Below are 15,405 nucleotides of genomic sequence, written 5' to 3'. Positions count from 1 at the left end.
ATTTTGTAGATTTTTTGAAAAGAAAACGGTCGTTATTTGTTTGAAATAAAAAGTCCGAAATTGTTAAAAAGTATTCCCCTCTCCGTGGATGAATCGGATTGATTCGACTCAAGTTCAGTAGGTTCGGATCGTAGCAAAGGCACATCACTACAATCTTTGAAATATTTCACACACGCGGTCATTGATGCACACACGATCGCACAAGTGTAAAGTAAAAAATCAGCACACGCACACTATAAAACAAGCAGTTTGACAGCCATAATAATAACAAACAGGCTAGGAACCGTACGGGACCAGTGGTGCGATTTACAGCGTTAAAACTAATTGTGATTGCAAGAAAACTTAGTTTTATATGTGCTAAAAAATTATTATTTTTACGTGCGAACCATACTGAATTGCTTTTAAAGCCGCTGGAAGCAACGGGAATGGGCGAAAAACACGCACCACTTCGCACCACCAGCTGTGGTGCGAGCGAGACAGGCTGAAAAACAATCACCAACACAACCACATATGCATACACACACGCACACACACAGCCAGCAGTGCCCAGCAAAACAGGGGTAAAATGTCATTTCGCTTGTCAGTCAGGGCACGGATAGGCATAATACAGCAGCCACACACGCAGTGTGCAGTTCGACGGTGACACGCGCGCGCGCCATAGGGAGGAAAAGGGCTTGTGCTGTGGGGATGTTTTCTTTTCCCTCGGAGCACCAGCGGAAAATATAGTGTAGTGTGTGGCGAAAAGCGTGTGTAGGCAGCGCAAGGTTTTGCGGAAAACGAAAGTGTCGTGTGTCCCCGGGGGTACGTTCTTAGATTCTTTTCTCATTCCGTGTACGTGCGTGTGTGTGTGTGTGTTTAGTTGGTGTGTTCACTAAAAGCTTCTCCTTCGGTGTGCCGTCACACAGGCGGGGGATGCACCTGGAGAACGCAGTTGCTTCGAGACTAAAAGGTTCGATAATAGATAACCAAGCGACGGTGTGTGTGTGTGGTGCTGTTTTGTGTTGTGTGAACCCTGGGTTCTTCAATCGTGAATTTTGCAGTGAACGCAAAGAGTACATCACCCAAATGCTTTCGTTTGAGGCTGACACAAACCTGCTGCTGCACCACCGTCGTAATCAATAAGTTAGTGGGCTACCGTTTGAAGTGGGAAGGGAAAGTGTGTGTTGTTGTGTGATCTGTGCCCTTGTGTGTTTGTTTTTTCTCTCTCTCTCTCTCTCTCTCTCTCTCTCTCTCTCTCTCTCTCTCTCTCTATCTTTCTGTCTCTTTCTCTCTGTCGGGTCACAGAGAAACAGCAAATTTTGGACGACAATCGTAGCTAGCCATATTTCAATCCATTTACCACCACACATGCCGGAGATATGTATTAGCTTCTTCCATCAATAATTCTCATCAGCATCAGCCTCCACAGAAATTTTGTGTAGTGTGTTTTCGTGCTGTATTGTTTTGTTGAATCCCGTTTTTCTATTGCATGCTCTGTTCCGCATGTGTGCTGGCTGTGTGATGCGATCGATACCATAGATGAGATGCTTTTGCCCTCTGTTGTTTTTGTTTTGTTTTTGTTGAATGGTTGGTGTGGTAGTGAAGGAGGAAGAGAAGGAGCAGTAGAAGAAGGTTTAGGGGATGGAGAAATACGAAATGAAAATCGCAATATGTACGTGTTGTTCCCGTCGGAAGAGCGGCACTCGACAATCCGGCATATCTTCACGTACAAGAGAGGAAAAGTGGATGGACCAAAAAAAAAACAACAAAGAAGCCCATGATTTTATTTATAGCCGTCCCCGCGTATAAAGAGCAATTGCGGATTGAGTCATCCATGAAGTGAAACGGAAGGATTTCCAAAAAAACACCCTCCCCCTCGTGCATTGAAGAGAAAGTTCGAACGTGTGACGAGGCCTGCATGCTGAAAAGACAGTTTCCACGTGCAGCTCTCTGTGCTGTATGCTTCTTTTTATTTTCCTTTTTTATTTCCTTTCATAAATCCGCGCTCCTTTCCCGTATTATTTGGTGTTAATATGCAATAATGTCTTTCACCTCCGTTTTTTTTTCGTCGCCCCGTCTATTGCTCGTAAAGCCTCCCACCCAATCGCGAAACCTTTTCCTCGAACGATTTTCGCCAATTTTCCCATTCAGCAAGGCGGAAAACGATTTGTTTCTCCCTTCGCCGAGCGCGCGCGCGTGTGTGTGTGTGTGTGTGTGTGTGTGTGTGTGTGTGTGTGCGCGTGCTGGCCCCGGAATGACCTTCATGACCGCGCGCGCATTCATTCAATCGGCTGATGATGGCGCAATATAGCACGGCGCGGGAGGTGGCGCACATTGTCACACAGCCAGTGTCAGGTTGCGTCCGTGTGCGCCCTCAGCACGCCTCCTCGAGTCACAGTGTGTATGCCAATCAACCCACCCAAACCACCCACCCACTCCCCTTTCGGGGCGGTGAGTCATCTTGTGTGAAGGGCGAATCAGTTCGCTACATACACCAACACAGAAACACATGGAGCTTGTTGACAACGTATCTTTTTTTTTTTTTTGTGCTGTGACGAGATGTTGAGGACAAACGATAACAAGTGTAGGGGTATGTGGGGCATAAATGGGCACCCACTGCAATATCGACTAAAGTACACGTGAAGTACACGTAAAGTATTGCATATGTCTAATTGTAGTAAGATTAATTGAAAAAAATTGAAAAAAAAAAATAAAAAGGTTTACCAGTTTGCCCCATGCGCCCCTAAAACGGGTTGCGCGTGCAATCGCGCAAAGCAGTTGCGCGAAAAAGGGCATACACGCGTAACGGGAAGGTAATCTTATCCAAATCGAACCGATAGCACGGCGTGTATTTGTGTGTTTGCATTTGCTAAGCGTTTCAATCACAAAGCAGATTTGTTTACAAAAGATCCCCTTTTTTTATTGCAAAGTGCATTAAACCACGAGTTGCAGTGGACCTCCGCTTTGTGGATTAAACCGTGAGCTAATTAATTTTGGGAACGATACCCACTGTAACACTGCTGTAATGCGAGCGGTCTAGTCAAGTCTGTTACTTTCTTTACACCCCTCCATACACGCTGCCGTGACACTACAACGTGACTAATTACATCGCTAGTGCGTTCTGGTAACGGTATGATGGCACAGCAAAGCGCAACATACGGAAACCGTTGCTTGACATTGTAGAAACATAGCAACCGATTGGGTGGTAAAAATTAATCCCACGCGGAATCCATCCAAGTGATCCGATCTACACCGGGGCTCTAGTGCGGCTTGTGCGAAATGAGTCACTACGGTGTCGTTATCGTCTGGCCATGCCGCTCGATTGTGTGTGTGCTAGAGTGTTGAGCATCGGGTTTCCTGCTAGAATGTGCTGGATAAGGGTGTTTGTCTGATTGCTTCGCGGTCATGGTCAGTTGGGGATTTTCTTATTGGATGTTCGTTTCGACCCCATGGTTCAGTTTTTATGGTGCCTCTTTGTTTTGAACCTTTTTTATAATTTTATTTATAGTTTCTTTTTGTTAATTTTTAGGTTGTTACTGTTTGCCCTGTTGTCCTTTTCGTTTTGCTGTTGTTTGCAAGCTTAATGTACACTGAATGTTTGTCACTGTGAAATGAAAACAGAGTTAGCTGCTGAATGGAACACACCGGACGGAGCGTCTCGATGGCAACGGCAATGAGATACAGCAGCAACGTCACTTACCGCAATACCGAAAGGCATCGACTGGACCTGGTGTGAATGCGTCCAACGGCAATCCCCTTTCAATCCACACCACACGCAACAAAACGCAACAGAAGCTTGTCCAAGTCCTCCAACCCCACAAGCGAGAAAAGGGAATGATCGTATCGATCGCTCCGGCAGCAGTCGTAATCTGTGATACACGCGAGGAAGCGACCACACGTCGAGCTTAGCAAAGGAAAGCCAAAGGAAAGCAAAATGTCAGCCGGCGGTAACATATACGCCATCAGCATGGAGCGGTTCCGTGCGAAGGTGGTAAACGTGCCGCTCGGTGGAGCGGGTGGCGGCGGTGGTAGTGGCAGTAGCAGCAGCAGCCTTATGTCCGATGCGGCCGCTACCGGGTCACCGATGGGCGGCCCACCCCCAACGGAACCGCTCGCGATCGACGATCGTGTCGAGATCGAGCCCGGCATGACGCTGCAGATCGTCGAGCAGCCGTCGAGCAAGATCGCGCTGATCAAGGTGAAGGATTTTAACGGCACGTCGAACGGGAGCAACAACCGTCTGGGTGCACCGAACAGCAGCGGCAGCAGCGGGATGGTGGCGGCCAGTGCCCCGGTTAGCAATCCGTACGAGAACCGAGTACTGCAGTGCCAGTCGGCCCACCTGCAGCGCATCCCGTCCGACATTTGGCCGTACCTGATCGCGATACTGGATCCGCTGGAGCGGTGCGAGTTCGCCAAGCGGCCGAAGCTGTTCGGCTCGGTGAAGCAGCTGCGCGTCGGCGACATTGTGATGGTTTCGTGGCTGGCCAAGAACCGGCACGTGACGTACGATTGCATTATACGGTACGTCGGGCCGGTGCCGAAAATTGGACCCGGCTACTACTTTGGACTGGAGCTACTGGTAAAAACGTTATACTTCTACCATTTTACGTTTTTATGTTGTTTAAAGCATTGGTTTTATCACACGTTCACCACAAATTACAACCCCCTTCTTTTACACCTAATAATTGCAACACTTTCCCTACCAAACACATATACACACACAACCCTAATACACGCCCCGCCTTCTTTTATGCGCACACACGATCATGTTTTCAAACTAATTGCACCCGCCAGAATTGGAAGGATCATCCCGTTTCCCGGAAAAAAACAATTGAAACGCTGTGTGGCAAAATTGTGTTAGGAGCGATCAAAAATCAACAAAAAGATGCAAAAAAAATGTTCAAAATTTGTCCAAAATCCATTCTAAAAATCGGTCCCCCCGTGCACCTACCCCCGAAACTGTCTAACATCGGCTTAACAGGTAACACAGGCTGATCTGAGAGCGGAGTGTGTGTGTCAAATTAGTGAAATTCTCCTGTTTGTAGACAATTCTTTTTTTCCTATCTAAATTTTAAGAATTCGTTGCGTTCATTTCCTTCCTTACTTTGCGTGCGACCGACCTAGTTGTAAATAGTTTTGCTATAGTTTTGTGTTCAGTTTTGGTTTTTTCTACGTACAAAGTAGCGTGTTATGTGAATTGGCTTGAATTATTGGCATGGAATTGGCTTGATTTACCGTTTGAGCAGTTCTTTCGAACGTGGTTTTCCTGAATACCAAATTTACTAATGCAACGTTACTCTTTTTGTGAGCAGAATTTCCAAAAACCATACAAAAAACCAATCTTTTTAATATTGTTTAATTTTCCATTCCCTGTGCCGCTTTGCAACACGACACACACGCAGAATTTAGACAATGGTGAATCACCCCAAAAGGACGACATCGATTTCGTGTCCGAGTATATGAACTGTGAGCCCCGGCTGGCGTTGATTGTGGCAGCGAACTGGATCAAGTTTCCCGAGCACGAGTCGTCCGGCGGCAAGCAGCAGCACCACCACAAGCGCAACCTGCTCGACAGTCTGGTGTGCGGTGCGCGGGATCTCAACAATCGGTTGTCGCGCCGAACGGGAAGCAGTAAACACTCGGCCGACGACAACAGCTCGAGCAAGGGCGGACGGAGCGGAAAGGGCGGCGGCGCGAGCAACGGCGAATACCCACCGTACGCCCGTTCGTACACGCCGGACCTGACGAGCAGTGGGCAGGCGGGCGCGGCGAACCGAAAGTCGACCGACATCGGCACACTGTACGATAGCTTCAGCTGTCTGCAGATGGATCCGGCCGGGACGAAGGCGATGCACCAACACAAGAAGATTGCCGCGTCCATCTCGAGCCCGAACCTGTCGAAGCAGGACAGCAGCAGCAGCACCGGCAGCTCGGGCCGGTACGTGACCAGCCATCCGATGGAAAGCTACGGCGATGAGTATCATCGCTTTGTGGATCAGCACAGTGCCGGCCAGCAGCAGCAGCAGCAGCAGCAGCACCATCAGCATCACCACCATCACCATCTGGCGGACGGGGGCGATGCGTACCGCAGCTCGGGTAGGAGTTCGCAGAACAGCTCGAACTCGAGCACGCTGAAACATTCCAAGGCACGGGCGGCGGGCAAGGTGGCCCGCTCCACCGGGTCCAACTCGTCCGTCAACAGTGCGGGTGGAGGTGGAGGAGGAGGAGGGTATCATTCGGTCAGCAAGCAGAGCACCATTCTGAGCCTACCCGACCGGGATGTGGTGGTGATCGATTCGAACGAAATCGACGAAGCGATCAAGAGTGCGAGCGATGTGATCGTGGTCGATCCGCCGCCAGTCCTCAGCCCCACCGACAACAGGGAGGTGGAGCTGATGGATCTGCTGGGCAGTAGCAGCTGGCCGGCGGAGGCGGGCGAGGTCGCGGCCATACTGTTCGGAAGCGGCAGCAGCAGTGATAAGAAAACGCAAACGCCACCGTCATCGATGGCGCTCGGGGCGTACGGCAATGGGGCGGTGGGCTACGCGACGAGCGGTGGCAGTACGAGCAGCAACAGTACGGCGAACAGTGGCCACAGCTACCACAGCCACAATGGTAGCAGCGCGTCCGGACGGTACGAGCGGAACAAATCGCTCAATCCGCTGGCACACATCGGGATGACGAAGCAGCAGGGCGAAACGGTTGCGTCGGGTGTGCGCAAGGGCGGCAGGGCGGGCGATGCTAAGCCGGCCACCGTCGATGTCGCCACAATGACGAGTAAGTATTTGTAAGCTTTTAAGTTGAAAAAATCCCTTTTTGCAGTGAGTTTTTTGTAAGTGACTTTGCCAACGGAAAAGTGCTCGACTTTTTTTCAAACCTTCTTTGGGGCGAAAATTCATCGGGCCCGAATGGGAAAACAGTCAAACCGGAGCAGCAGCAGCCGCAAAGCGGTTTCCGACAACCGTAAACAGAACGGCGTTTTGAACGAGGGGGGAAGTCGTGCCGGCACGATGTCTTCTTAAAAATAGAACTCGCCATCATCATCATCATCGTACCGACACCAGTCTGCCTTGTTGATCGTCGCCGCGTTGTGTTCCACTTATAATTTCGGTAATTCAGTAGCGCCGCACTCGAGCCGAACTGCTGCGAGGTTGCATTAGAGCTAGTGGAGTTGCTTAAACAATAGTGCCTTAAGTAGAGCGAAAGAAACCGGCGCCTTTACCTTCCACCCTGAATCGATCACGCACGCGATCAAGCACCGCCCGAAGACAAAAACATGCGCCCGACTGCAGGTTCACGTGCAATTCTTTGATTGTGTTTAATACGGTCTCTGTTGTATGTTTCCTTTCCTTTTTTTTGTGCGGTGGTTTTGTGTCCCTTTAATACACCTCAATGTACTGGTGGCTAATTTAGGTGTGAAAGACATTCCTGCGAGGTTGGAGAACGGCTCAGATACACGTCGGTGTCGCACGATCAAAGCAGACAAAGAGGCGAGCTTATGCCCTGCATCCATCCTTTCCCCGTCGCTTTGTGATAAGCGCACTCGATCATCGAACAGGCATGTGCTCATCGTCTCGCGTGCTCGACTCAGCAACTCTAAAATAGATCGTGTTCTGCTGGCAAGGCCGAGTCTTCCGCCAACTGCCGCATAATATAGTTCGGGAATGGTCGTGCGATTTGCGCCCTCCACCCAGCAGTGGCGATGTAATTGTGTTGCGAATTGCAACCGATCGATCAGTTGATCTGTGCTGGCCTGGGTTGTGTCATACCAATACTCGATTGTTGATCTAAAGAGAGAAGTACAAGTTGGAGCATTGTGTTGGTTAGGTTAATTATTCGTAAAAAAAAGAAAAAAAAGGCCAACCAACAAGATGCTGCCCGATACGTACGATAAGGATTCGTTCGATGGCATTCCGCTGACCGTGTTGGAGCATTTCGATTGGGAAGATGAACCGCCGGAAGCGACGGAACGTCCACTGGCAAGCGATGCAGAGGAAGGTTTGTGTGGTGTGTTTCTACGATGTGTGCGTGTTTTGTTGCTGCGTTTCCGTTTCCGTACTGACCCATTTAAATAAAACGCGATCGTGGTTTGTTTCAAGGAAGCGAACGTTCCTTAGTAACAGGCCGAGAATGACATTTGCTACTAACCCTAATCTAGCATGCGCTGTCTCGTTAACAATCGTTATTGCTTTCAAATTTCAAAGTTTTCGCCTGAACGTGTTTTTTTTCTCCTCTCCCGGATGAGTGCTCAGCAAATAATTATCACCCCCGAGCGGGCAAACCGTTGCCGAATGATACTCCGCTACCTAACGGCGCTGCTAGTCGAGCTGTTGCATTCGATTGCTAACGTTGTTTTCCATCACACAGAGCTGAACGATGGAGCGGCCATCACGACGAACGGCAGCATCGGCCCAGCGGACGGCACGAGCCACCCGACCGCCAACGGTTTAGTGCCCCGCATCGGTTCCATATCGCCCGAATCGGACAGCGGTGGACCGGCTTCCTCGCCGCTGCAGGAGCTGCCGAACGACCCATCGCTCGGCGTCGGCTCGATGGTGGAGGTAACGCTGGACGGTGGTGCATTCGAGCCGCCGGGGACGGCAACCGCACCACCCGCTACTGCGACCGATCCACTGCTGTACGGTGTGATACGCTGGATTGGACCACTGCCAACCATCGGGGGCGGCAACCATCGGAAGGTGATGGTCGGCGTGGAGCTGGAGGATGAACCGATCGATCCGACGCTCGAGACGACCAACGGCACCCACAACGGTGTGAGGTAATTTGTGATGCTAATTTGTGTGTGTGTATGTGTGTGCACTATCCGCATTGCGGATGACTTTAAATTAAGTACTTAGTTCCAGTGTTGCATACTCTTCGATCCATAAATCTGTTCTGTAACTGAGCCTCCTCCTCTCTTTTCCACGTGACAGGTTATTCAGATGTCCGGCAAATCGTGCAATATTTGTGCACACGAGCCAGTGCAGCCGGGACCGGCGGTTCCAGGACATTCCGCCAATGTCGCCGTGCAGCTCGCGAATGACGCCGGCTGCCGGCGGTGGCAGCAAAACCGATACCAACATGTTCGGCAAGGTGGACTGTCCGGTGGTAAAGGGCAGGGTGCCACCGTTGAGTAAGTGTGCTGGGCGGTTGTAAGCCAGTGCAGCAAAATGTCATGAGCATCACCGGGTGTTCACCAACGAAAACAATGAACATATCCGTGGTAGCTTGATGCTCATTGCTGATACTCAGTGCGTCATGACTTGCCGAAAACGACATGCGAGTGGTTGAACTCTGACTGATAAGCTGAGCTTAATGACGGCGCAGTTATAATCATGACTTTTTCTGGGTGTGAACAGTGCTGCCAAATGCGAAATGAAACGAAGCACAAATCAGCTCACGTACCCAACTGAGATGATCAGAGGTGAGACTCAAATTCAAGTTGGTGGATCAATCACATGCTTGGTGAAATTTTACTTAGCACCCAACTCTTGGTCACTCACTTGGTCACGTGATGATCATCGACATGATCGTGATGATCATCGACCCAAAATGTCGCGACCAAGTGACTGACAAAGAGTTGTTGGCACAAAATGTCACCAAGCATGTGATGGTCGCACCAACTGTTTGATTCTCACCTCTGAGTATCACAGTAGAGCTCGTGACGGTGACATGATTTTGTTAGTACTATGTCGGAATTTGTCATGACTATGTCAGTGTCATTTTGCAGCGCTGATCACAGTAAAAAAAAAAGTCATGACATATTGACTGACTAAGCGATGGTCGCAAAAAATGTCACGATACATGTATTGGCCACACCGATCGTTTAGAGTATCACCACTGATCATCACAATTGAGTACGTAACACTGACATGGATATTGTTTCAGTCAGATTTTTCAAACATCAGACATCGACAAGAACATTTTGCAGCACTGGTTGAAACGCTTTGCAGGAGAAGAGCGTAAATTCATTTGCCTTCTTGTCCTACACTTTTTTGCCCACAGAAATTCTAAAGCTAGAGGAATTGGAAGAAATCTGCGGCAAGTTCAAGGGTATACAGGGGCATCACAATTCCTGCTACTTGGATGCAACCCTGTTCGCGATGTTCACCTTCACCAGCGTGTTTGATTCGTTGCTGTTTCGGCCTAAAGAGCCGGAGGTGCGTACTGTTGAATCTGGATTTATCATTCTTGAAGTTTCCGTGTTAATGACGCTTTTGCCAACGCCTTTCAGGACAATCCTCAGTATGAAGAGGTGCAGCGTGTGCTGCTGGAGGAGATCGTGAACCCGTTGCGAAAGAATCACTTTGTGCGAGCGGATCGTGTGCTGAAGCTGCGCCAACTGCTCGACCGGTTAAGCTCCGTCACGGGGCTAATGAGCGAAGAGAAGGATCCGGAAGAGTTCCTGAACAGCTTGCTAGCGCAGATCCTGCGTGCTGATCCGTTTTTGAAGGTAAAACAGAAGCAAGAAAGAGAAATAGTGGAAATTGTGTAATTGATTTTGTTTCTTCCTTCACCTCCGTAGCTAAGTTCCGGACTAGACACGTTCTACTATCAGCTGTTTGTGGAAAAGGACGAACGTTTGAACCTGCCCTCGGTACAGCAGCTGTTCGAGCAGAGCTTTCTGGCGTCCAACATCAAGCTGAAGGAGGTGCCGTCCTGTTTGATTATCCAGATGCCACGGTTCGGTAAAAACTTCAAGATGTACCCGCGCATCCTGCCCTCCCAGGTGCTGGACGTGACGGATATCATTGAGGATTGTGAGTAGCGCTTCGTTTCGTTTGTCAATCGAACCAGAGGCTAATGCTTTTTTGTCCTTCTCTTCCTATGACTGCAGCTCCCCGTCAGTGTTGGGTGTGCGGCAAGCTGGCCGAGTACGAGTGTCGCGAATGCTTCGGCAAGATGCAGTGCGAAGGACTGGAGGGTACGGCCATCTGCAAGAGCTGCATCGACAGCGTGCACCATCACAGCAAGCGGCTGAACCACAAACCGGTCCCGCTGTCGGTGCCGCAAGACTTCATCCCGATGGCACCGCACTGCGAGGTGCCCCGGCTGTACATGGAGCTATTTGCGGTCGTGTGCATCGAAACGTCCCACTACGTAGCGTTCGTGAAGGCCGCCTCCGGTCAGGATGCTCCCTGGTGTTTCTTCGACTCCATGGCCGATCGTAATGGTAATTAGTAGCCTGTCCCTTCCTGGAGTTGAAGTCCCTCTCTAATGTGTCTTTCAAACGATCTTGCAGGTGAACAAAACGGTTATAATATTCCAAAAATGGTCCCCGTGCCGGATCTGCCCCGCTGGCTGACGGAGGAAGGCTCGCGGGCGCTGAACGAGGAGGCGGTCAACGACAAAATGTTACCTGAGCATGCGAAGCGATTGCTGTGCGATGCGTACATGTGCATGTACCAAAGTACCGACGTCATGATGTACCGATAAATGAGACCAAGGAGCCACCGCGTGTGAGTGTGTCCTGCTTCAGGCATTGATTGTGTGCAATGTAAAGATTTCTATCGCAAAAAAATGAAACGCGTTTTGCTTCACCAAACCTGGATGATGTTGCATTGTGTTTGAAGAATGGGTCTAGGTTTAGAAATAAGGAAGGTCCCTTCCATCCAGCGGAGGCTGGAACGAGACAGTGCAGTGCGAGAGACATTTGGACCAAAGCGGAAGTTGGTTTAAAGATTTTACAGTTAAAAGTGGAAGAAAGCGGACACACACACATTGAGATTTGTGTGCGGCGACGAACGAAGGTCCGTTTCATTGTTGCAGAAAAGGTTTTTGTTTTTGGAAGGTAGAATAACACACACACACACGTACACAAACCTATATTTCCATCAAACCTTACCTTAACGTGCTGCTTTTTCTTCAACACAGAATTTTGGGGTAGAAGAAAACGGGAGCGAAACAAACCAACTTGCTTGCGTGTTAAAGGCCGTTTGCTAGTGCTAAGCCTCTGGTTAAGAGTTCTTTAATAAAGTTTAGAAAATTTAACAAAGCGCGAAAGAAAAGCGCAAGTCTCGAAACAGGAGATAGAAGAGTAGTATAGAAGAAAGAAAAGCCGAATTAGGCGGAAAGCAGACGAACAAGAATCTAAGAGAGAATATACTTATACAACTATACATATATAAACGAATGAAATGAAATAATATATATGTATACTTAAATATATATATATTATATATATTTATATACATTATACAAGTAGGAAAAACAAAACAATTGGCAATCGAACCTGTGTGTTGGAGGGGCTGGGGGCAAGGTGGCCTCAGACACACCGTCGTACTTTAGAAGTAGCGCAGGAGGTAAGGCAGACGGGCGGGAACGGATAGGAGCTAACTTACTACGCAGAGCGACAAAAAATTGGCCGGGAAATAGAGGATAGTTCTTTATGATGATCATGAAGAAAAATGGCAAAATGAGCTACAATTAATGCGAAAAATGAGGAAAAAAAACACACACACAACACACACTTGTCCCAAGGCGCTAATCAAACTTTCCGATAACGTCTGATTCATACAGCCTGGAGGAGTCTGTGAAACTGTTTGCAATAATAGAGAAGTAAAGTAATAGGGCAAAGAAAAAGGCATACTATTTAACAAAAAAAAAGGTAGAACCGAACGGTTTTGAGTAACTATAAACAAGTGTTAAGTTCCGTGGTTATCTGCTTTCCTATCGGCTTTTGCAAAGTGAAAACTATGAAGCGGATAACGAAACAATGCGTAACAGGGGAAAGGGAGAATATAGATGGAAAAGACGAAGGAATTATAAATTATTTAAAAAAAAAAAATACACACGCACTGGTTTTACAGGGTTTTCCAGGAGTTCTCCTAGCTGTGGCATACTTTATTGATTTTTTCTTGAGTGAAATTAACTTAATGTAAAGGGAATTGGACTCTATAGCAACCTTGTTGAAAATCCAATAAGAATTTCATTGGAACCTGTCCGAAAAGGGTGCCATAGAGTCCAATTTCCATCATATGAAGTTCACTTACCCTTAAGAAAGACTTGAGGAAGTGTTCCACAACTATGAGAAACCCTGGAAACCCTGTATTATCACTTTTTTGTATCAGCGCAGTGTTTTGTTAGGGTAACCGAGTGGCGATGCCAGTATTTTGATTGCAGTTAGTTAGTAAAGTTGACCATAATTAAGCTTCTACTTATCCCTCTCATTTTGATTATCTGTCGAATTTTAGTCTGCTTTTAAGTTCAATAAACCTCTAGACTTTTCCCGAAACACTGAATTTAACACATTCAAACTGAAGGAAACGTTCAATGAACGAAGCTTTCTAGGCGAATTTAAAAAAAATGCCATACCATGAAGCAATACTCCTCCCACTCCATTCCACACCTGCACGCACCCTGTGCACTTAAAAACAATGAATGCTCGGTGCTGTTGTATAAACATTGTTTCGTTCCATTTAGCGACAAAACAAAAAGATCATCGATGAGTGACCGCTGTGCTTTGCTTACCCTTCTAATATGTACCAAAAAGAATATGTTCCCCAAAAAGAAAAGCTGTTTAGTAGTAACCTGTAGAAAATTGAAGCAAATTGTAGCTGGTTGGGACACAATCCCCACTCTCCCTCTCTTTCTCTCCCATAGCGATAGCTATTGTTCGTTGCGCAACTGGAAGAAGTGTATTGCGTCAAAACTGTTTACGTGTGAGATAGTCTTAGCAACGAACGCGGGTCCGCGAATGCCGCCGTCGACTGTTTTTTTTTCGAGCATAATGTAAACACACTATAGTAGGCTTTGAATGTTTTTCGATCGCATTTCGGTGAGTTGGCTTTAGAAGCTTTAGTGAAGATAAAAGGTGAGGACAAATTACAAATACTTTTCTTAATGGAACCGAGAATTTGTAGAATGGTGGAAGCCACTTTTTTACAGAAAAGGAAGCGAACCCAACCCGTGTTAGACGTGTCAGAAAGGAAACGTTAAATAGAATGGAAGCATCATCACGCCCTCTGATACCTGAGCCAAGAGACAAGACAAATACATTCGTAACGAAGCAAATTTAAAGCAAAAACCCCACACAAACACACAAGCTAAGTACATTAAAATATTAGAAAATTCCTTACCTCCTTCCGCTAAAACTTTAGAACGCGTTACTAAAAAAAAACCACATGAATTTAGCATCCAACCAACGAATTGGTTTCTCGAGGTTTTCAAAGCCGACTACGACCGGAAACGGAGAGAAGCCGTGTGTGGCGCGCGATGTGGCGTTGTGAAGAAAGTGTCTTGGAGCAGACGGCGGGTGGGGGAGAAGTTTTTGCTCGTGTTTCTCACTCTCTCTTGCTCTCTCACTGTCTGACTGTCTGTCTCTGTTTCGGTGTACAAACACACATTTCACACTTTTTCTATGGAAGCCGGCCGGTGAGGATTTGTTAGAACAAACAATAACAACAACAAAACCTAATTCGGGACAAATCTAAGAGATAGAGTAGTAAGTTGTATGCGCTTATGATAGATTCACGTGTAGCACGGAGCGTAATATATCTGAACGAACGAACGAACGAAGTACAACAAAGGTAGGCGAAGGGACGAACAATGCAATAGCTGTGTGTGTGTGTAAGTACCCACACCCACACACACACTACACACCTGTCTTATGCATATTTCACACAAACACACCTACTGGATGGCAATATTCTAGTTGCTAATTATAATAGAGTAAAGTTTAAACAAAAAAAAAAAATCCGGAACCCTATTCATCTACTACTAGAATCTTCCGCTACGTTTCCCTTACCTGCCAGTAACCCTTTTCGATACCTGATGACCTGAGAAGAAGTAAGGAAAAAAGAAACAACAAGAAAGCACCTATAAACTTAGTTTTTTGTTTGTTAATCCCATTTGGAGGACAGGACGATAGCGTGTGTTAACTTTGCAGGAGAAAATAAATGCTTTTAAAGCGCACTTTACCCCTACACAAGGCTTAAGCGACGAACACCATTTGCAGGGAGGGAGAGTGTTTTCTGCCCCCGGTATCTATGCGTAGTAGCCTACTGCTGGAGGGAAAAGGAAACAGTAGTGTAAAACAACCTCTCCTCCCCGGTAAGAAGGGGAGACATGATAGCAGGTTTGTGTCTCCGTATCCTTGCAGTTGCGGGCGGGCGGGTGATAAACGCAGGCATTAAACTACTACCTATTTACGAAGTTTTTTTTTTTGCAACTGGAGAGATGGGATAAACACGCTTTCTCCTTAGTGCGAAATAAAAATGTAGAGAAACCAAACTATTTGAAAAGAAATTTAGACAGTTTAGCAAGAAAAAACTATTGGCCAAAACAAAACAAAAATACGAAAGCAAATAAATGCTGTCATGTAAACACATTGGTTGGGGAGTTGTTTTTAAGTAATAAAAAGATTAATAATTTGCGAATCGTTTTTTGTTTTTGTACGCTTTTTTCAGGTAAGAGAATTTTGTG

General features: G+C 47.3%; 1 protein-coding gene across 6 annotated transcripts; it reads left to right on the top strand.

Moving 5' to 3' along the window:
- The first annotated feature begins 567 nt into the window (after positions 1 to 567).
- LOC121597324 (ubiquitin carboxyl-terminal hydrolase CYLD) lies at positions 568 to 15,265 on the top strand. Of its 6 annotated transcripts, XR_006005402.1 has the most exons (11): positions 568 to 1,122; positions 3,509 to 4,561; positions 5,385 to 6,759; positions 8,350 to 8,761; positions 8,916 to 9,115; positions 9,988 to 10,142; positions 10,217 to 10,435; positions 10,508 to 10,742; positions 10,820 to 11,155; positions 11,225 to 11,773; positions 11,857 to 15,265. XR_006005402.1 is itself a non-coding variant. In XM_041922998.1 (10 exons), the coding sequence occupies exons 2-10, from the start codon at positions 3,914 to 3,916 to the stop codon at positions 11,416 to 11,418; spliced, it is 3,774 nt and encodes a 1,257-aa protein (XP_041778932.1). In that variant the 5' UTR covers positions 568 to 801; positions 3,509 to 3,913; the 3' UTR covers positions 11,419 to 15,265. The 6 variants fall into 6 exon arrangements, 5 of the variants coding, with proteins under 5 accessions (XP_041778932.1, XP_041778933.1, XP_041778931.1 ...); XM_041922998.1 differs by having other exon boundaries at positions 568 to 801; positions 11,225 to 15,265; XM_041922999.1 differs by having other exon boundaries at positions 568 to 949; positions 11,225 to 15,265.
- The last annotated feature ends 140 nt before the right edge of the window (positions 15,266 to 15,405 follow it).

Source organism: Anopheles merus, chromosome 3R (genome assembly GCF_017562075.2).
Source record: "Anopheles merus strain MAF chromosome 3R, AmerM5.1, whole genome shotgun sequence".
Classification (NCBI taxonomy): Eukaryota; Metazoa; Arthropoda; class Insecta; order Diptera; family Culicidae; genus Anopheles; species Anopheles merus.
The sequence above is the reverse complement of the archived record's forward strand: the minus strand, read 5'-3'. Positions and strand labels throughout refer to the sequence as shown.

Excerpts from the sequence above, each read along its gene's own strand:
- LOC121597324 (XM_041922998.1), top strand. The coding sequence starts at position 3,914 with ATGTCAGCCGGCGGTAACATATACGCCATCAGCATGGAGCGGTTCCGT. Across the intron at positions 4,562-5,384 it reads ACTTTGGACTGGAGCTACTG|AATTTAGACAATGGTGAATC; the intron begins GTAAAAACGTTA and ends ACACACACGCAG. Across the intron at positions 6,760-8,349 it reads CGATGTCGCCACAATGACGA|AGCTGAACGATGGAGCGGCC; the intron begins GTAAGTATTTGT and ends TCCATCACACAG.